Source organism: Columba livia, chromosome 8 (assembly GCF_036013475.1).
Source record: "Columba livia isolate bColLiv1 breed racing homer chromosome 8, bColLiv1.pat.W.v2, whole genome shotgun sequence".
Lineage (NCBI taxonomy): Eukaryota > Metazoa > Chordata > Aves > Columbiformes > Columbidae > Columba > Columba livia.
The window spans coordinates 22537394-22560190 of record NC_088609.1 but is presented as its reverse complement, the minus strand read 5'-3'; the positions used below and the strand labels follow the sequence as shown (position 1 = coordinate 22560190).

Below are 22797 nucleotides of genomic sequence, written 5' to 3'. Positions count from 1 at the left end.
GCGCGGGCTGACCCCGCTTGCTTACCACCAGCACGGGCACGCCTGCGGTCAGCGAGTAGAGCAGCACCGGGGGCACGGCGCTGCGGTCCTCCGGGCCCGGGTAGGGCTTTCGGTACGCGCCCTCGTAGCAGAAGAAGCCTTGCACGTTGACCGCAAAGGTGTCCGTGTACTCGAAATAATAAGCCAGCATCACGGTCCCAGCCATGATCACCATCTGGAAGTAAAGCATGCTGGTGAGCGGAGAGGGCACTCGCATGTACGTGGGCTCCGGCGGCCGCGGCAGCCCCCCTTCCCGGCGGCGCGCTCCGCCCGCTCCCCGGCGGCATCCACCGCGGGCGGAGGCGGCTCGGCGGCGGCCGGCAGCGCGGGCAGGCCCGCGGGGCGGGGAGGGCAGGGCAGGCGGGGCCCGGCCCGCCGCTCCGGTACCGGCTCCAGCGCGGACGCCGGCTCGTGCAGCGGGCGGAGCGCGGCGGAGAGGGGGCGGCTCCGCCCCGCCCCACCCGGGAGCAGCCGCCGCGCCGGACCCCGGCCCCGGCGGGGAGGAGGACGGGGACTGGGGAAGGCTCTGTACCGGCTGCGAAGGCCGATTTGAAAGTACCCCGGTCCCGGACGGCTCCCACGGCACGGCCGCGCGACCGTGATTAGTGAGTGAACCCGCCCTGCCGCCTCCTTTCTCTGCACCGACTACACACACACACCTGTACGACGGGCGTGTGCGGGCAGGGGAGCTCCCGGACCTGCCCGCCGCCCCGCCCCGTCCCTTCCCGTCCCCGCACGGAGCCGCCGGGAAGCGGCGAGCTCTGGGCACTGTGCGATTCGGCGGTGCCTCCCGCACAGCCCGCAACCACAGCTCAGACGTGTCCGGGCAGACAAACGGGGCACCGCTATTTGCCGGGTGGTAAAGGCTGCGGAATGTAGATACATCCTCTTCTGTATGTGGATAGCTATTAAAGTAATTAACGTTTAAAACTTTCATTTAATATATACAAAGAAAGTAGGCAGCTGGACACGATGGTGTCCTCGCCCAAGGAACATCCCAGAGTGAGAGTCTGCTCTAGTGCCAGGAGAAATCATATATACACGAACACAAGAGTCTCACTTAAAAATACATATATAGCACAAATACATACACTTAAGAATAGATGAGTGTGCCCAATGCTTGTACAGATTCACCCGTATGCGATCTCTACTCTGGATTCCCAAAACCAACAGACAAAAAGTTACTTAAAGGTACTCCCCTCTGCCCCAAAATGTTACATGGCCAGGAAACAGTCTATAAAGGGACACCATAGCCTTAAAGATTCCACTTGGCTTAGTTAGTAAAAGCTGTTAGAAATAAAAAATGAGATTTGATCATCCTGTTTTATAATGTGTGATCATTCTTCTAGCATTCTACTTTGGCTTTAACTGTTCCGTTTCCTCCCCTTTCTGGAGAATTTTGTTCATATTCAGTGATGTTAGTCTCTGTGCATTTATTTTTAATCAGCCCTTGAAGAACACACTCTTCATGCCTGGATTCCACATCCAGTCTATTTTTATGTGTTCTTAACATACTCCCCAGAAGAATCTAAATCATATCATTCACATTGCACTCACCAGACTTAGCTGGAAAGCTCCCTACCTTTGTGAAAAATATGTAGTGAGACATGAGACATCTTGTGGTGAATTCTACCTAGCACAGAGTTTATTTTCCCCATTTCTTTTGCACAGTCCAATATCCATCACCATACACATAAAAAGCTTAATTTCACCCTGGAGCTTGCATACAAATACTTCCATTGTTAGGATATAAGGCCTGAGCCAAAGACTAAAGTGAATAGCAGGACTGCAATGAACACTAGACTCAGCTCTTCAGCTCTATTTGAGTGGATGGCCCAGAGAAACATGGTGGCATATTTGTTTAAAAAAATTGAACTGGAGAAAATTAAGGTTTTTCTAGTAAGCAGCTAATAAAATACTCCTGTATTTTGCTATTACAAGCTAACCTCTACTTATAGATATACCAATGGAGCTATTGCATATAGGAATTAGGGGATATAAAAAGCCCTGGTTTTACAAAACTGTTTTGAAGCTACTATCAGCTCTGAAGCATATTGGATCATACATTTTTTGAAAGAACTTCCACAGGCCACATAGTCCAACCACCTGCTCAATATAGGTCCCATTAGGTCAGGTTGCTTGTTCCAGTCAACTGTTAAGTATGCCAAAGGATGCAGATTCCACAGCCACTCCAGACAACCTGTGCCAGTGACCAGCTACCGACATCTGAAACATTTTATCCTTATAGTAAGCCAGAATTTTCTGTGTTCCATCCCAGGCCTGCTGCCTGTTCTTCTGTCACTGGGAACCTGGAAAGAAGAATCTGACTCTCCCTTTCCTACACCCCACCATGAGGTAGATGTAAGAATAGTGAGGAATGCCCTTGGCCTTCTCTCAGCAAGGCTAAACAAAATTAATAACACTGGTAGTACAGGAATACACCTCTAGCCTGAGTGCTGATACACAAGTGCTAGCAAGTATATACTGCCTGCCATCAAATGAAGCATAAGTCTATCAAAGGAATTATTAAGAGGCATTACATTGAAGGACTCTGTCTTTATGCTTTTCTCTGACTGTACAACAGTGACACTATTTAGGCTCTAATATGTGGCTTCCAAACATTTAAAAATATGGTATGCAACAGGCTGGAATTAGATACAATATTCACTTGTATTATTTGGCTTGATCTAGTGCCCATGCTTCAAATACTACAGGTGGATTGGCCGTTTAATAGAGCTACAAACCAGAGAATACGGGACTTAAGTCAAAGAGGAGTTCATTAGTAGTCAACTCCGAGTCAGTTCAGAGAGATCCGAGTCAACTCAGGTCACTGATGAAAAAAAAAACTAAAACATGAAAATATCAGGTTCTGCTTTTCCTTTAAAAAATGGTGCTATGTAGACAAATTGATTGATTATCAACATGATGCTTCACTGAGGAATCGAGAGAACTAATTATTCCCTTTCTCCAAACTCCAGTTTAGAGTAAAGGTGAGAAAAGTAGTCAGGTCACCTTGTTGAATAGCAAGGGGCTTTACCACAGAGTAGATGACCATATGCCAAAAAACTTTAAAGCAGAAAGTATATTAAAATGTGATTTTTTTTTTTCTTTGAAAGCTCTGTAAACTTATGACTGTTTCTGAAAATAATGATGAACTGTGTATTTATTTTTATACAGGTAAGGTCTGGTCTGGCACTGTCATCCTTTCTCAGCCCCTTCTTCTTCTCCAGTTTTGAAGATATTTTTTCCTTAGAACAACTATGAAAGACTTGCAGCTGATACATCAAAATATGGATTAGCGTCTGTCTGACTTGCACCTATTGAAAAACCTATATGCACTTGATGCTTGCTACTGTTCTCTTCATAGAAGTTGACTGTTGCACCATGTAGACTACTATTTGGTGTAATAAGGAAGGTTAGAAATTCTTAGGAATGTATAGGTAAGGCAGGTTCAAGCTCCATAAGATGCTCAGAACATTACAAAAGCAAAAAGACAATAATTCAAAATATTGCTCTATGTTAATACTCATAAACAAATTGCCATTGCTGCAGACATTTTTTATAAGCATAGCCTGCACAACAGTGGCTTGCCTTCATGAGTCTGCAATTACCTGGTTGAGTAAAACCAGAGCTGTACTTCTTATTACAACGAACATGATGTTTATTGGCTGCACAGCTGAATATACAAACATGTATTGAATCAAACAAGTAGAAGCACAAGAACACAATCCCCAGTGACTAATGCAGCCAGTTAAATGTATTCTGCAATCATAGCATTCCCTGCTGATTTACATCAGTGATAAGCCATGACAGCAGAAGGGCAGAGAAAAGCCCAGAATCAACAATTTTTGTTTCAGAAGGCTGTTAGTAAAACTGGCAATTGAAACTCAGGTGACAGACAGATTGTTGTTAAACTAACTTTCTTGGGAACAGTGCCACTGATCTCAGAGCAAGAGTTTTCCTGATAGTCCTCATAGATTTATCTTGTTCTTTTCACTTGCTGCCTAATTTTAAGTGAAATATCAGCTGAAGAGACACAATGTAGAGCAGAGCAGACAAAGACAAACCATAGCTGACTCCTTTCAATACTTTGACATCATGGCCTTCATTACAGGGAAGTATTTCCAGTTCCAAACCAAATTCACTAACCCTTCATGTGTTTACATTACCACATTTTATAGTATTTTCTAGTTATAAAACATGGCTTTGGCAAAAGGCAGTAAAGAAACAAAGCCAACCCAGCAAAACCTTCTCAAAGGGAAGAAAAATAAGAATTGATATCAAATCATCCCACTGTTTTCAACTTTCTGTTTACCTCTTTCATGCTTTATCAGAGTGACAGCAGCTGGCAACCCCATGGCGGTTTCCCTGTTACGTCTCCACACTGCTACTCTAAACCAGCCCTTTCTGAAGGGAATATTTCAGCTGTGTTGACAGCACAGCAGCAGGGAAGGGACGGAATGAACTGAAATCTTTAGAGACCTTCTAGCTTTATCCAGGAAGAAAATTAGGTAAAGCCCCCTAATTTGGCAAACTCCAGGAGAGAGACTTACTTGCATACAAGCTTTAGAAGAACATAGTGTAAGCCTTAGATATTTGAAGCAAGGTCTACTCTGCCAATATACAGTAGTCTCTTCCTCTGTATTTAATAACAGATATTGTTAAGACATAACTAAAAGGACATTTAAATTGTTTCATTAAATTGTTCAATTATATACAGTGATTTGAGTCTTAAAGCCTGGGGCATTTACTGCTAAAATTTATGCTTGTAGGACCATCATAATGCAAGAGAAAAATAATTTTCTAGCATTTGGAGCACAGCACAGAATCCAAAATGGGGGCTTGCCCAGAACACTTGCAGGATGACTCAATTAAAGTGAGGCACCAAATCTAAGCTTTTCATATGGTCTTAGTGTGTAGTTCATGGAGAGAGACAACTCCGGTAGGTGACTAAGCTCTACTACATTAGGGCAGGATGAATCACCCTCTGAAAATGTCATTCATTCCATCCTAAGAAATACCAGGCTCCGATGATACCACTTGCAACAATAATGAAACAAGCTTTGGTGACCTGCTTAGACTGGTACCCTTCTTTGAAAGGGCTCTAGTGAGAGGTCATCAATTTTACTCTTAACTTTCACTTGCACATAGCTACACTAGCTCCAAAATAGGAATTGTACCTTCCAAGAGTCTCAGAGGGAGAAAAAAGTCAAATTAGTAGCAGCATAAGCATTAATATTGCATTTGTATTGCAGTATTATGTAGAGCTAGACCCTGTTTCCATAGAAGACAACATTTTCCCCAGTAAGCTTGGGCACCTCATACAATGCAGTGCAAGTATATGAGAGAGTGAGCAGATGGAGATTAAACAAATGAGGAGGAGGACAAGGAAACAATGAAATGATTGAGTTTGATATAATGAGTAGCAGTCACAGCACATTAGTTGCCTAGTCAGTGTTTACATCAATAAGATAATTAATCTTCTTAAAATTGCTTGCTGTCTTCAAATTAAGGAAAAGTATTATTGTCTTCAAGTTCTTATAGGTTAGAACAGAAACTTGTGATGCCAGAGGGACACTGTGTACCTCAGGCCTACATATCTTAAAGCTTGTAGTAGCATATGTATGACTATACTGTCAAAATAAACACAAAACACATTTTTGTCAATGTGAAATGAAATTAAACACTGATATTTGAAAGCTCAAATAATGACTATTTAATCTGACCTAAGATAAGCTCAGGAAAAAGCCTACCACTTATAAAATTATTGTCACAGCTATGAAGTTATTTTCAATAACTCCAATGTTACACAAACTGACTGTAAACTTGGCAATCTTTGGCATAACTGACTCCATAAAAATCACATCAGTAACCTCAGGATTTTAGAGTAAACTTCCTCATCTCATTCAGCCAGAATATAATAATTTTTATAATTTCTTTTGATGACAGAAAACACCTTTCTGAGGTACACCTTAGAATGTTGATGCAGCAGGTTACTGAAGAGTAGCTGACATAAGCAGTGCAGTAGCCTATTCATGATGTAGTAGTCAAGTGGAAAAAAAAAGTAATCACACAGACCTGCCCTGTGCAGTACACTGTATGTGTTTGTACAGCTGATTTTGTATATAATCCAAAATTAGTTCAGACATTTGTACAATGCCTGAAGGTTTTACAGACCAATCCTAAAACTCCCTGTACATATTATTGAATTAATTGCTCTCATTTGAATATGGCAGTTTGTTGTGTTTTAATTTTCCTTCTCTTTTGTACCTTTTTATTATAAATAGTGAGACTAATTAATACAATTTACCAGCTAAATATTCTGTACAGCCATTAAGGGGAGGCACTTAAAGGAAATGTTTGCCCACTCCCCGAGACTCTATGTTGTCGGCATATAACTTCCATCAATCTGAAAACAAGCAAGTATGAAGGAAGGAAACAGCCAGCCTACCCAGCCACCTTTTCATGCTGAGTTATTCTCTCACCCACAGCTTGGCCACCTATAGGAACAGGACTCTGGCAGTGCCCTGTGCTTTTATACATACTGTAAACACAGTCCTCAAAGACCTGTAAGCAACAGCTGAAGCTACCAGAGAGATGGAGATAAACTTCTGTTTTAAATGGAAGGAGATCTTGTTCACTGGCAGGAAAACTTGCATGAAAAATTGCACCCTTTCTGCTCGCAGGGTCGACGTTTTATAGCCTGGCCTCTATCTGGATGTATTCACCATCTCGTTTTTAAATTCAACACTTAAACAGAAGTGTGACTAACGTTTAGCTCTACACACTTGCCATCATTATCTTCTGCTAATTCCATGGCTGGGAACAAAATATTCTGAGATATTGAGGAGGGGAAAGGCAAAACCATTCAAAAATGTGTAAAAGAAACCAGATTGTCACGTTGGCATGGACTCTGCATGGAACTGCGAGGTCTTCCTTCCAAGACTGAGGACCAAGTCAGGGCAGCTGCACAGTAAAACTTGCAGAGTTCTCTCTTCCCGTAACCAAGCTTGGCCCTTAGCAATTGTATCGTGAACAGGTAAGGTATACAAGACTCCAAAGATACTTTTAAACACAAGTCTGTACATAAGATTAAATTAACCCACTTACTAACTTTTTCTCAAAAGGGAAAGACAAATAGGCTAATATCATAAATTATGCACCACAATCACTGCATACTTCCAGCTCTGGTTATCGTTTAATATATGCAGCTCATGCTGGCAGGAGTCCAATACACCATCAGTAGTGGTTTCTGCTGGACAAGCTCACATACAGTTGTGCAGTAGAACTACTTATGTTCTTACAAATTATACCAGACATTTCTCATTAGCATTACACCTGAAATCCCATTCCCAAGTTGGATATTATCCATTAGTTCATAAAATTAAGATGAAAAGCATAGAAAGAGCAAGTTCAGGATACCTTTAGCCAGTGGTTCAATGGAGAAAAAGGAAAAGAAGAAAGCTCACAGAATTTACCAAACAGAACTACAGACACTATTCATTGCTATCAAGTAATTGTCTAAGAAAGTGAGAAACAGAGCTGATGAGTTTCTTAGATTATTTTTAAAAATTGAAATATTAAAAACATTTAAAGTCCAATTTACAGTGCTAATGCTATCAGAACCTGAATTTTCTGTACCCTGGTATAGCCCTCGGCATTCACAATCCACAGGGCTACAAGAAACACGGATATCACACATTTCCATTCAACACAAGACATTCATGTTGCGTTCATGTTTTCACACATATTCTTTTTCTGAAAAATGCCCCTTCTTTTATTGCTTGTTCGTAAGCATGCAGTGAAAGAAAACTCAAGAAAGAGGAAAACTTACAGCCTAGTGACAAACAGTAGCCAGCTACAAAGACACAAAGCATCCACATAGCCCTGTGATACTGCTGCAAATGACACCATCTGAGGGCAGCGAGGACACCCTTCACAGGAATGCCCTGCACTGGTTTGTTTCACACAGCCGCACTGTTCATGACCACTGCACGATAGACGACTCTGCACTTCAAGGAGCCTCCACCTTCTGCAGAACATCACCTCTATGCTGCCCCTTCTGGCAAAAGACAGGCTTTGTTTAAGGCATTAAGCCTGCTCCCATCGAAGTTGGTAAGTTTATTTCTGTGAATGTCTGGATTCCTACAAAACAATCAGTGCGGGAACCACCCATTTCCATTTATCGCTATTCAGATACTTTCCTCCTAACAAGATATCTCCATTCAAAACTTCACTGACAATGCTCTGAGGAACCTGACCTAAAATTGAAGTCATCCCTGCTCTGAACACGAGTAGATTACAGGACCACAAGGAGTCCCCTCAAACCTAAATGTTTCTGCTACTTCCTTCTGATTTACTGCGACCCAGAGATTTGCTGTCTTTGGTCTTAACAATTATAATCCATTCTAATAGTGATTCACTGCAATTATTGCAATTCACTTGATTATTGTAATTCATATCTAAAAATCATATTTCCTCTAAATTGGTGAATTGGCACAAAGTGAAACTACCCATCCACTTGCCTACACTGGTAGTAACAAAGATATCTCTTAATATTCCCCTTTCTAAAGGGACAGTCCTATACTTACGTACATATGTATATGCTCCAATAAGCTTCTACATAAAACCTGTTACAGGAATGGTCCTTCAAAAAATAGTCTGAGAAGATACCCCTTTGACTTGGTCATAATTTCTCATCATAATCACCTTCCAGGCAAAAAGCATCCTGTCAAGCATTAGCAGGAGACTCAGGAAGGCAGAAAGGAAGGAAATAACTTAAACAGTGAAGAGTCACTTCTGAGAGACACAGCAACAGCCTTTGTTGCTTTGAGAAGTGAATCCTGAATTACAAGGAGCAGCTGGAAAGGTAAAGAGCAAGAGTAACAATAAAATAATACATAAACCAGCCTCTGAAGATCCTTTGTGGCAACTTGCTATCGTTGGTACCATGGATTATAAATAATCAAAGTTTTCAATTTGTTAGGCTAAAGGATAAGAAATTTACTAGATTGGAATATGAATATCACTGATATAATAGGTGACACTGTCAAATCATTATGTAACAAAAATATGTTTGTTTGGTTAATACACAAGTCTTTACTTTGATCTCTACTTCTGGAAATCCTTACTCATTCGATGCCTTATTCATCCAGCTAACCAGCTTAACTCCAGACAGCTTACAGTACTGAAAGAAAGAAGTGGCAAGTGATCATGTGGGAAAAATTGATTAAAGAAGCAAAAGAGAGGAGAAAGAGATTTGCGTAAGGGTACATTTACAAAGTTGGCAAGGATGTCAGAAGTTGAAATTACAGGTTTCTTGTGGGAAAATACAGTAGGGAGGTGATTCTGCAGGCTTCTGCCAGAGCAAAACGATTAAAAGGCTCAACAGCTCACACAGGCAGCCAGTTGCTGGTGTGAGAGCAGGACAACATCAAGAGAACTTGGATGTGCCCAGGCAGCCGGGCTCTTCACTGGCCTGGCAGGTGGCAGAGGGTAAGAAGGCTGTATCACTGGGACAGAATCAAGGGCTATAAAATGTCTTAAAGATTCATTTCAGGAGAGGATTAATTGTTATCTCCCAGAACTAAGACCAGCACCTTTTCTCTTATGACCACCTGGTGACTTTATTCTTATGGCCTTAAAGCACCATGCAGTTTTTACATTCTTTACATTCCCAGAAACTATCATTCTTAGAAGCTTATAAGGCTCATTTACTGTGAACTGACAACCATGTGGTAAAACTGTGAACATGAAGTACAGCTACCTCAGACATGAGGTTTGGTCTTTCCCCTCCATGAGAATTCTGTTAATGTAGAGAAATTAAAATCAGTAGGAGATCTGAGTATAGAACATAAGGGCTGCAGAATCAGATTCTCACTAGGCCAGCACAAAAAAGTTAACCTTTGGGGAATGGAGTGGGCAGTTGCTAAAAAGATACAACCATCTTAGGACACATAATTTTTATGGCATTAACCTTTTCTTCACAGAGCAATGCCAATACCCAGTATGCTGAATACTGCTTCTATAGTAACTAGGACAGTATCCAAATTGGATTTAAGCAAATTATTTAACTTATTAGGCAACCTGATGTCCAGTGTTTAATTCCATTAAGAATATCTAAAATTTCAGTTAGAGAAAAAAAAAAAGGCATCCCACAGAAAAGGGAACAATATCAGATTTGTCCCAGCTAACCTTGGCATTAACTACACAGCCAAAGTCAACAGTAAGTTTAGGAAAACCACACATGGTGTATTATGTATGACTCTAAAAAATGCATATAATCCACACAGGTTTTAATCACACACTCTCTACTCATTATCTCAACTCTCCTACCATAGTGTTGCATGTGGCCACTCCAGAAACAAAGCTGATGCAAACAGGGATGCAGAGAAGCTTTTGTCATATCATCTTCCTCGAAGATAGAAAAAATATCTTGAAAGGAGAAATTTTCTTTGCTTCTGAAACACAGCAATTTAATCCTACACCAGTAGCTGTATTTTACTAGACTTATGTAATGAACAGATACTTCTAGATAATCTTTTCATTTCAGTTTTCAAGAAAAATATCACCCATGTGGGTGTTTTAAAGAAATACAGAGGAATAAAGCTTATAAATCAGTTGGGATAGTTATGCTATACAAGTTCTTAGAAAATACTTCCACTGTCTAAAAATTTCCCTAAGCATACTAAAAATATTCCACGGAGAAAGTTCAACTCCTTGTTCATACCCAATAGGTACAGAACTCATGATGCCTTCCCTTCTAGGCTGGCCATCAGAAGAGGGAAACCACAATGCATTCACTGGACACCAGGATTTTCTTTCTCCCTGCATTTCTCATGGTCAGGGCTGGAAAGGTAGTTGCATCAGAGAGAAGAGCAAAAATTTGGGGAACCTCTTCAGACTTCAAGACAATTCCAGAAAAAATCCATTCATGGATTAATTTCTCTCAGATTATATCCCTGTCCTTGGCATCTCCTCTTCCTGCTTTCTCCTGATTTGATCTATTCCTTTTAAGTAAAACAGGTGTTATCAAAGGCAGGAGAAACAGTACCTGCTTCATGGGTTTGGCTACTACAATTGCTTTCAGTACTAGCAGGTGAAGATGAACAAAGAGGGGGAGGTGGCTCATTTCTGCATTGCCTGGGATGACTGACACAACCCTTGGATGCAGGACATTTGCTTGCATATGATTCTCTATTATGTAAGTCCTTAAACAATTACCTGCTACAGTGAAATTGCTTACTATTAGAGGATGTTACTGGTTTATGAGAGCTAAACTCAGAAATTGCTGGGGAAGATTACATTAGAAATAAAGAATATTTATTGAACTACTATGCTTTATCCATTCTAAAGAAGCAGCAGCTTTCAAATGCTTGCCTTGTCAGTAGAAGACATTAAAAAGTTTCATTAGCACAATTAGTGCTTTTCATCAGCATCAGTTCTTTCTCAGTTGCATTGCTCTCAGTGAATGATTAGTTTTGAAATCTTCTTCTCTCTGAATGTTTATCATCCTGTTAAACATGGTTGGAAGTTTAATTTTACAGGGCATTGTAAAATAAAATGTGTTGCTGTTCTTGCAATACTACACAGATAGCCGGGGGCTCCCTGGGGACTGCTTCTGACAGTGCACTAGCCCTGTCCAGCAATAACAGAACAGGTATGTATGGTGGTGCATACAATTTCATTGTGAAGTGAATTCAAAGTGAATTACAGAAATAAGCAACTGAAAATAACTGTGAAATATCTCTTTTCATGTAAGGTAATTTCTATCCAAAAGCTATTTAAATGAACAGTGCAGTAAGTGTAAGCTAACTAGGATATGGCAATAAAACTCACATGGCTCAGGTTCTGAGCAGGTAAACTTTTCAATTTTCACAAAAGAAGAGAAGAATCTATTGGAATGAGAGACTCACACACAATTTCTAGATATGCATTTCCCTCCATGCACTTTGTCAAATGATGGATATATCAAATTCAGCAAGACTGTAAAAGGACCAATAGGGTTTTTTTTTCTGTTTTTGGAATGGGGTTAGAAGACAGTCAGTCATGACAACTGCTCTGTAAGATTATCTCTGTAACATGTAATGACAAAGGCTGCCCAAGCAATTCACTTCCTCCTTTGAAGCTCATGTATTTCCCTAAAGAAACTTTGTGCCTGTTAGGATTATATGTGTATCTGAAGCCATAAGTCAGGACTAGTTAATGGGATGCAAGATTAGAAAATAACAATCATCTCCCTCAATTCAGATGCTCCAAGAAATATACGTGAGTGATTTTTTTTTTTTCCCCTAGGCCAAAATGAGTAAAAAAGTTACTTGTAATTGAAGGAACAGCTTTCCACCAAGAAGCAAGCCAAGGACAGCCAAAGTCACTGAAAGCTATGGAGAAGAGTTTTCAGCTGCAGTTTGTTATGGTTTGTTTTGTTTTCTTTTCCTAATAAATCTCTATATAACTTCACTTTCATCAAAGACTATGTGTATTTGATCCTGTCCTGGGTTTTTTGCATTTATCTGTGATATTTAAAGCAGTCCATTTCTTTAAAATGGTTTTCATTTTCTTACAACATAATTTAAATAACCCAGCTGAATATATTTTTAAATTATCATTAGTTATGTTGTTGTTATTGTGGTAGAACTGCTATCATAATCTTTATAGTTTCTGTAAGTCCTCTCAGGACCTACATTTTACATTCAAGTGGCTACGGAGAACCTTAAGAGCTAGATCATGAAGAACAGATCAACAATACATAACAATATAATTAGAAACAAATCTGCATGACATTTTAATATTGCACCTCCCTGCTGTTCCATTTCACATTGAAGAAAAAGGCTATCAGGCATCCATACTCCATACCTAAAGAGCATTGCAAGTCTTTGAATGGGAATAAATACACAATTAAATTAGTTATAAATTTAAATAAAGATTGATTGATGTGTTGTGAAGGCTGGCTATTTTGATGGTAGATGTGAAATCCTCTTTACTGGCTTCCTTGTTGGCTTTCCAATATCAACACAAATTCATACAACTTGAGTTCAGTCATTCACATGCAACTAGTTTCTGCATCCTATGCTACCTGCTTTACTGGCCAGTTTTTAAGACTGTTGACAAGGCACTTAGACACTGAAAACAACAAATAAAAAAAAGGAGGCGGGGGGGAGAAAACACTAGGCTGAGAAAATTACACAAGAGAGAGATTATAAATAATATCCTTCTTAGGCAAAAAATAAATCCTTAGAACCCAAAGGATAAAGGAAAACTAAGATTGATCTCCTACTGTTGAATCAGCTGTAAATTGTCTGAGTCATCTTGATACTCAGCAATAAGAAAGCTCGCAATTCACTAGAGAATAAATAGCATAAAGGGCTCTGCATAGTGGATAACCAAGGCAGAGACAAATGTCAGCCACGATCTCCTGAGAAGCATGAAAGTCCCTTGCACACTAAGGTAAAGTTTTCACAAAATTTAGATAGGTATTTGATGACTGTAACTGTGAAGTATCTGAAGTACATGGAAGTCTGGTACATATATTAAAGGATCTGTCCACTGCCAGAGTTAGTAATATTCTAATTACTTCATTCAAAAAAGGTAAGTTTAGTAATTTCTAAAAGTTAATAGCAAGTGAAAGAATTACACCTTATCTAGAGATTCCAGTTAGTATATTTATATGCACAAGTGGGGAAAAAAAAAAACACACAAACAAAACAGACAAACAAAAGAAGATAAAATAGATTGTTTAAATAGTACCACTTCATGCTTTTAGAAGGAAAATGCTTAAGCCTAAAAGTGCAGAAGTGTGCAAGATTAGTAAAAGCTTGCACCTGGTGATACTAAGTACAAGACAGATAGATTTAGGGTAGTTAGGACTGTCCAGCAGGCATTTTTGACAGCTAGAGGCCATGTCTAAAGAGAGATAGCTACAGTTAGCTCAGAGCTGTAACCTGGACAGCTGTTTTCAGCATACATGTTAGAAGAAGATATTTCACTAAGCAACAAATGAATTAAAACATCTCAGAGAAAGCAGAAATAAATATGATTTTGCAGAAGAATGGATAAGGTAGGGAAAATTTAGGTCAAAGCAAAATTGAGCAATACTCTTGGACAATAATTGGCCTTCGGAATCTAAACTTATGATCTGTCACAATAGCTGCATGAATTAATATTGCTGGAGAAACTGACTTTTGATATTGCATGGCTTTGAGGAGATTAATCTCAAAATCTGATGCCTACATGAACTTCTCTAATGGTAAAGGTACTAGCAGAAAAACAATAAATAAACAAGTACAGCAACATACCATAAAATTCAACATCTGATATAGAAAACCAAGTACAAAAGATACTGTGTAAATGATGCCTTGAACCAGAAGCTCTTGACAGCAATAGCATATAACAGAAGTTTGCACCACTCAACTTCTGCCATGCAGATTTAGTTTTGGAGCTTTCAGAATCTTACAGAATTTACATTTTTTTCCTCCAGCTTGGGTAGTCAGATCCAAACTCCCAGCTCCATCCACAAGAATCAACATATAAAAAGAGGTTCGTCTCTTTGAATTAGGCTAATGGAAGTATCTGTAACAGATGACAGAATACCCAAGCACATCTTTTCTATAATTCGTGAATTGGAGAGGACAGAGGTTTTCAGAAAGGCTGACAGTAGTAGCTTACAAGACTGTTCTGTAGAGAAAAGCTGACATTTTGAAAGGTACAGGGCTTACCACCAGAAGAATGAAGTCTATAGAGATCCCAGTTTTCTTACCTCTGAAAGTTTCTGTACATCTTGACTGCTTAGATAATTTCTCTCCAAGGTTAGAAATAAGTTGGGGAAAAAAAATCCACTAAATATTGCTAGAAAGGCTAAGAGTACAGAAACTAGATCTACCAAATAAAATTTCCTGACATAAAGTCATTGCTTAGCAGAGCTGAGCCTACTCTTGGGAGCAAGCTCTAAGAAGTGCAGAAAACCTTATTCTGGCTTGTTTCAAGAGAGAAACTACTCTTAGCATTCCCCTAATGTAAATCACTCTGATCTCCAGCTTTTCTTTCACTTCTAACCTGCAGGCTACTCATGAAAAAGTCATGTTTTTTCTGAAGAGAGTGAAATAGAACCTGACTAACATGTATATAACTACTCCCTGCTCTAACTTCCAACAAGCAGCCTCATGTCTCTTTCCAGGGCTGAGGTGCTTACCAGCCTTCACAAAGCTTTAGCTGTGCTGACTCCCACACTGCCGTCCCCACTGACCTCGCCACCAGCTGTGCCAGGCCAGGTCCTGGCCAAGGGCTGAGCCCGGGCTTCCCGCCTGCTCTTGAGCTCAGGAGAAAGTGCTACCAGGACATCAGTGGCACAGAGAGCATCAGCATCTCAGACACAGCTCTCTGAGAAGCAAACTAGGACTTGCATACAGTCCTGTGTCATACCCTGTATCCCATTTAATACATGTCCTCGAATGCTTTAATACTCAGGTCAGGAAAAGCTGACAGATTTCCAGGAAAGTGGATTTTTTTCTGTGTCCCATGCAAAATAAACTCTTGAAATACAGGCTGGCAAAGACACACACAGCCCCTTAGTTACTACTGTACCTCTGCAAATAATCAGTTTCTCTGACAGACAGCCCAGTCCCATAAACTTTGCAGACCTGTCAGGTCTCTATGGGCAATCACCACCAAACGACAGTCACCACTACTGCCACTGGCACCTCATGGCTTCTATTCCCTTCTATCAGTATAGAGAACTTGTTTTTGTGGCTGCACAGCTGCAGATACTTGAACCCTTACCCAATACCTTCTTTTGCTCTCTACTGTCGACCTCAGTGTAAGCACAATTGTTGCATTATCACGTCCTTGATGTATGTGTGTGGACTAATTTCTCCTGCTAGAGAAGCACAATGAGGCTTTTAAAGGAGGGCTGAGAAATCCCACAGTCCTTTTCATCACCCAAAGACCTAAACCAAGGTGCTCAAATACTGCATACTTCCCTTATCCACTTGCTAAAAAAAAAAAAAAAAAAAAACCAAAAAAAAACCAAACAAAAAAAAAAATTACAGCTGTTAAACATTTGGATCACCTTTTGATCCTGAAGAATGATGAAAATAAAAAGTGATTATAGAATACAACCTGCAGGTGGCAAGTTCTGCTGAGTTCATGGTGAAGCTGAAGCAAGCCACCCTAAAGTCACATTGAATAGAGCCAAACAGATCTATGCTGTGCTGCAGCTCCAGCTCCACTGCAGGGCAGACTTAAGTGGGGTCAGTTCTGCTATGAACATGATCCACAGACATCAGAGCGAAGAAAAGGAATTGTTTATAATGCCTCAGTAAGAATAGTCTCAAAAATTAAAGCTAACGAATTGCAAACTGGTTCAGATGATGCTTAGGTTACTCAATAGGCATTATTCCAAAATGCCTCCTGTTCTTGACAGGCTGAAGGACCTTGAACAATTAAAGCAACATTATGTTCCATTGCTCCCTATCTTTAAAATTATAGTAATGATATCAAATGTAAGTTGGTTTAAGATTGATGAATGAAAAGTTTTCTAGACTGATAGAATATTATTATCAAGATTTAACCACCATTACCTATGGATATACAGGTCCTGCTCAGAGGTACTTCACTCTCCTGGATTCTGATACTTCAGAACACCACATCCACTTAAAATGAAATTACACATGCAGGGACCCCTCTCCATTCCCTCTCATGAAAGAACTGGGAAAAAATACACTATGGGGACAGAATTTTATCCACAGCTGCCATTAAGTGATTGCCAACTAGCAGATAGCAGTCCGTGTTGACATAAACATAAATATGTTGGTAAAATATAAATCTGTTGCTGCAAGAGCATTTTCTTAAAAAAACACACCCAAGAACTAAGCAAAATATCTACAGTATTTTCTTACCTCAACTAATATGGAGCATGGCAACATCATGTAGTTTCTCTGAGACTGACACCTGCTGTTTGAAATTATGTTCACCTGTGAAGGAAACAAAGTATATTGTGTCCAGGTGTAAGACCACAGCATTGCTCAGAATAATGTGCCTATAGCAAACTATAAAAGGCCTGCTTAAAACACAGATTTTTACCAAAATAAGGAATGGTGAGAATTACAACAGGGAAAAGGACTGTTCATGTGTGCTCCTTCATTCCAGCAGGAAAGAGCTCAAAGTTAATTTAAACTTTACTGTTTTGCTAAATTGAATCCAGCCATTTTTGTTCCAAATAACAGTATCTATACAAAGATTTGTACTTAAAATTCTTTTAATTGTATCCCTGCATACTTCAACAAAACAATTCCTTTTCCTAGGAATCCACCCATGACTGGAATAATTAATTTACTAAAATCTCCAGAGGTGTTAGCATCCTCAAGCATTAGAAAACTTCTAAATGCTGGGTAGCCCCTCTAGATTGCTCTCTTCTTCCTTAAAGAAAAACACAAAACCAAAACACACACCACTATCGCTTTGATTATTTAATTTTTAAAACTCTAGTTTTAAACGCTTATCTCTAGGCTCTTCCTTTTAGGATAGTGAGATAGTCCTTCAGCACTCTTCTGCTTTTCTCAACTGTGTCTCTTGCTGTTCTTCATTTCTGTCTTATCACTCACTAATTTTTTATATTCTCTCCTTTCTGTCTCCCTGTGTTCCCCTTCCAGCTCCTCCTTATACTTTTCACACACTCTCTTTTCATCATTCAGCTTCTCTCATGTAGCACATCTTCCAACGTCTTGCATCTCCTCTCTTTCTTCCATGGCCTCCCAAATCCATTCTTCCCTTTCTTCCTCTGATGCTTTAGTAAGCTACAGCTGACTCTCTCTCCCTCCCATGCCCTGCCTGTGCATGTGCGTATTTCATACAGGGCCTCGGGCTGAAGAGTCCAGAAGGCAGCAGACTAAGGAGAAGAGAAAGCAGATGCTTCCAAGCAGTATCGGAAAAACAAACTCTGCTATGTGTGTGTGCAGCCTGGCTCTCAGCAATGCGCTGAGCATCTCGGATGCTCTCCGCCCCTCAAGAAGGTGGCTGAGGGAATCTGACACGACACCTCCCTCCCCTTCTGAGTCCATTAGTAGAAACGTGGAAACAGAGCTGCTGCCCTGTTCAGCAAGACTTGTGCATGCACCAGCTGGGGTCTCCCTGGGAGCTATGAGCTTTTCAGCTGGGACCCTGTCATTCTGGGCATTTTTAGCCCCATCTTTGGTGCTATCACACACAGCAGTGGTTATTGGCATTCAGCTTGTGTTTATCCAAAGCAATGAACAAGAAAATGCTTCATAAGCAAGCAGCATGCCTTATGTTCTTGGAATCTATCTCATATTGTTAAAGGCTGAACTTACTTATCAAGTAAACAGAAAATGGTGGCTGTGCTGTTGATCAGTTTACTTGCATGCACACAGAGCCAAACTCTGCTGTTCATACTCGGTTTAAATCCTCACTCAGGGAAGAGTCCCAGAGACTCCTTGACAGTCTGCTATACAGTTATGTAATAAAACCATTAATATTGCATATGGAGATGTGCATGCACAGCTAGTGCACATTGGGACTATAGGCTCAGCTCACTAAAGAGACACCAACATAGCAGTTATTTATTATTTATTGAGTGCCAACAGTACACTGAAGAGAACAAGCTCTGAGCATTAAGAACCAACACATGGCCGCTCTTCAGCTGTTCCCTCAAGAACGAAAAGGGTCTCAGATTCCTCTCCTGCAGCACAGCATAAAAGGAGAGACATGTTCTTGTTAATGTTGCCTAAGTACCACAGACGGGTGTCTGCCAAAGCCTAAAGCTCTCAGTGCACCAAAATGGGGATGAACCGTAGAGCCTGAGGTGTGACTCAGAATTTATTTTTTCATAAGATGGAGATGGACACTGGTTGGAGCCTGGAACACCCTTTACACACGATAAACACATACCATATGTGAAATTGCCTTTCCAGAGGTTGCTGCTATGAGCTTGGAGGAAGATGAGTGAGCCTGAATGAGGCATCAAGAAGCAATCTGTGAGGGCATGGCTGAAATGCTACAAGTATCCCTAAAAATAGCTCTTGGTAAAAAGCTAGTTGTGTTTTAGTAATATGAAGTCTTTTAATATAACTAGTTACTAGGCAGGCTGTGAAATAGTTTCTCTGGCAGTGTCCCAGGATATGCGTTAGGTAGTTTGCCTCACTCCAGCTGCTCCTCTGGTGTATGCCTGGCAGCAGCCTACAGGATTGCCCTCCAGAGAAGCCTGCCCCTGCTGCAGGCCATCACCCATCTGCCTCACTGCCAAACTTGGGACTCGTGTCCCCATCTGCCCACCCGGTGCTTTGGGAGGAAAGATGGCAGGCACACACCTCTGGGAGGAGCTCTGGCACGGCAGGGGACACACGTACCCCCTGCAGCTTGGAATGGCAGCTGGTTATGAGCCACAAGTGGGTGTCACACTTGTGGGCTGGAGGCTCAACATCCCCTATTGATACAGTTGCCACAAACATGCTCTCAGTGTTTCTGATCCCATTTGGATCAAAATCTATTCAATTTCTAAGAAGCCTCAGTACCTCAGTGCTGAGAGAAATGCATTCATGTTTCAAGGTTTGGTTTTTTTGTTTGTTTTTGTGGGGGTAAACTTTTAGCTACTGAATAAAAGGGGTAGAAGTTTGGCTGCAAGACCATGGCCAAAACAGTAGAATTTTTTTTCTACAAAAAGCAGCCACTGCCCTGCATTTTCTAGACATGCCTAGTGGCTCAGGTACTTCAGATGCACAGAGAAGCTTCTTCTTTGCATGTGAAATCAGCAATGAGCTCTGGGAAACTCTGAGCAACTTTTAATGTAAAAAAAAGTAAGATGCCTAGAGTTCAAGCACTTCCAGCATCACTCAGAAACAAAAGAAGTAATTGGTCTCACAGCTTGAATATGACTTCAAGTAACTTCCTTAATACCACATTTCTGCCAGAGCCACAAAATGAACTCAAATATTGTTAGTTCTGAAAGGAAGTTCCCTAACATTCTCGCTATCTTACTACTTGTATTATCCACAGTTAGCTTTTGTATGACTGTCTTCTGGCATGTCCGTTTTTTGGGGAAAGCCAGTATGAAGGCAATTTGAGAGCCTGGTGCTGCCCAGCTTCCATAATCTTGTTATATAAGTGCCAAGCAGATCTAAGACACTATTACATCATCACAAGATGTCTGTTCCATCACAGGTGTCCCTTTAACTTAGGATTCAGTTAGAAATACAAATGGCATATTCTATTTCATTTGGCTCTTTCCATTTATGGGTGAAGTTCACTTACACCAAGGAAGAAGTACTTATCAGTAATTCGGGAGATGTAAAGATATGCTCTGAACTACAGAAAAAAAAGAAAAACAAACAAACAAAACGACGACAACAACAACAACAACAACCACCACAAACAAACAAACAAAAAAACCCCTTACTAAATGCAAAAAAAAAGCTCACTAGAACTATCTGTAACTGTTATATTCCCCAGTGCCCAACGTGGTAAAAATGTAGTGGCTTGGCAGAAGGTAAACAGCAAATAGGTCCGGGAAGCATTGAATTTGTCAAGAAAACAGGAAAAAAGTCCACTGTGCTATGAAGAAAACGAATTGTCATGATAGGAAACCATTTTTATGAGCCAAATCTATATAATCTTCATAGAGGTAATGGAGAATGGAGACGATTATGACATTTTCATAAAGAAAAAGAGAAAGAAGAACAATGAAGATACTTTACTCTGAGATACTGACATTTTTATCTATCATTTGTATCGTTTTTATCTATCATCAGGGTGAACATTCTTCATGAATGCAAAGCATGAGAGCTTAGAGTTTGTGGGCTAAAGGATATCTTTACACAGCTTCATCCACTTTCCAAGATGAAGCAGATGGGGAGTCCCTTGAAGGCCCAGATTCTCCATCCAGAGTGATAATCAACACATTGAAACATCCAAAGTGGTCTGGGCATGGCAGGACCTGCCTGGGTAAGCCTTCAGGACTGTCCAAAATTCCTGCCTAGATGGTTCCTGTACCAGTTAGTCACTTTGCTGTGAAGGTGGCTAAGAATTCAGTCAGCCACTTTGTCTCATTGTTTCACATTATCCACTGTTTTGTCTCTGGACATGGCCAGACTGAGAGTTCCTGCACCACCCAGTGGACTTGCCTTGATGAGCACGAAGGCACAGCTCTGATATCCAGCTACACAAGAATTGTAGTTACAGTGCAAACTTGAGAGTTTCACACTTACTACTTAAACTTCCTAACCTGTCACTGCTGAGTTTCATTGGGGTGACAAAAAAACATTTTCAAGTTGATTTTTACAGTAGTTGATACTCATGGAAAACACTGCAAGTGAAGATTTCCCTTTTTATTTTTGCGTATGTTCCAGTTACCTCTATGTTCCATGCAGAAGCACAGAAACAGCTACTTTTTCAAACTCTACTTAGGCTTTTATATATAATGAAGTTTCTGTTCTGACATCCGAAAGAATTCTTACATGATCTAAAGCTGACAAAAATCAGTTTTAGCTGATTTTTCTGTTTCTCTAAGGCTGAGAGAAATCAGCAGAGAAAAATATTGTAATAGCCTGAACCATTTCATAGTGGAAATACTGAAAATGTATATTCAGAACAATCTTTAGAATAACACAGTTCATTAGGTTTTCCACACTTTCACACTATTCTTCCTCTTTCTCCAAGAGGACTTCTCTTACATTTTAAGCTTTGGTGAGGTGGTAATTAAGTCTCTTTTCCCTGGTGTTATTAATATTAGTGTTGATCTTGGGGTGTGAGGAGAGAGGATGGACAAAGCAATGGGAAGCTAACTCTATGGACAGCAAATGAGCCCTTTGAACAACTGGCAGAATAGAGATGAGTCTGGTATCTAATGTGGCCTGAATATAAAATCAAACTACAGAATATGAAAGAACTCATCTTCAGATAGGAGTGAGAAACAGATAATTTTGTACACTAATGTCTATACCTTTTTCAACAGTAAATTGCTAGAGAGTTTGTTCTCAGCCAAATGTGACATTTTTTCGAAATTGCTTTTATCATATAAAAATACTATAAAGTAAGAAGATAGGAATTATGATACTTCCAGGCTCCAGACCTGTCAGAGTAAGAAAAGAAATACACAAGAGCAAATTCTCCCCAATAGGAGAGAGACTGTATCTCCTACGTACATAATAGGAAAAAAGGAAGAGAAGTTACACAGCTCATAGTGATGGCAAAGATGATGAGGCAGAAATTACTATTTAAGATAACTTGGACACAGATCATACAAATCAAAATCAACATTTTCATGTATATTCAAAAGCAAAGCATGAAGCCAGTGAAATGTAAACTGTGCAATAGGCTGCTATCAGCTGAGAGCCACATGAGAGAAGAACAATTGCAAATCACCCTGATGAGAGCAGGAAAAGGCATTCTTGGCTGCTTTTCCTACCTGAAAATTCATGAGTGCCACTAACTGGTGAACCTTGGTAATGAACACAGATGCTCTCCCTCTGAAGCACAGGGCAGTTGCTCTCTTTGCCACTTCCTCGAAATAACCTCCCGCCTCACAAGTTTCATAATCAGCAGCCAACCAGGCCCCTGTAGCATCTGCCAGGTCGTCAGTGATTGCCAATGGACAGAAACATCTAGGTCAAGAGTAAATGAAACGTGGAGGAGAATGTTATCAGCAGACTGATATACCAGCAACATATACCATCACATAATTTTCCTCAGTGATTTCCACATGTTGCACTCTTCTGATGGGTGTACCTTTGTGATGATATTGAGAGCTAAATT

At 40.3% G+C, this 22797-nt stretch overlaps 1 protein-coding gene across 5 annotated transcripts in view; it reads right to left on the bottom strand.

The window, feature by feature from the left end:
• Nucleotides 1–22477, bottom strand: part of PLPPR5 (phospholipid phosphatase related 5) — a 111010-nt gene extending 88533 nt beyond the window's left edge. For 2 of the 5 annotated variants that reach the window (XM_065072586.1, XM_065072587.1), the window contains exons 1-3: nucleotides 22451–22477; nucleotides 16932–17006; nucleotides 26–214 (exon numbers count right to left, since the gene is read on the bottom strand). In XM_065072586.1, the coding sequence (XP_064928658.1) occupies nucleotides 26–214; nucleotides 16932–17006; nucleotides 22451–22462 (276 nt within the window). In that variant the 5' untranslated portion in view covers nucleotides 22463–22477. Of the gene's footprint in view, nucleotides 1–25; nucleotides 449–571; nucleotides 694–16931; nucleotides 17007–22450 lie in introns of those variants that run through there. The other 3 variants (XM_065072589.1, XM_065072590.1, XM_065072588.1) reach the window with 3 other exon arrangements.
• Between the last annotated feature and the right edge of the window lie 320 nt (nucleotides 22478–22797).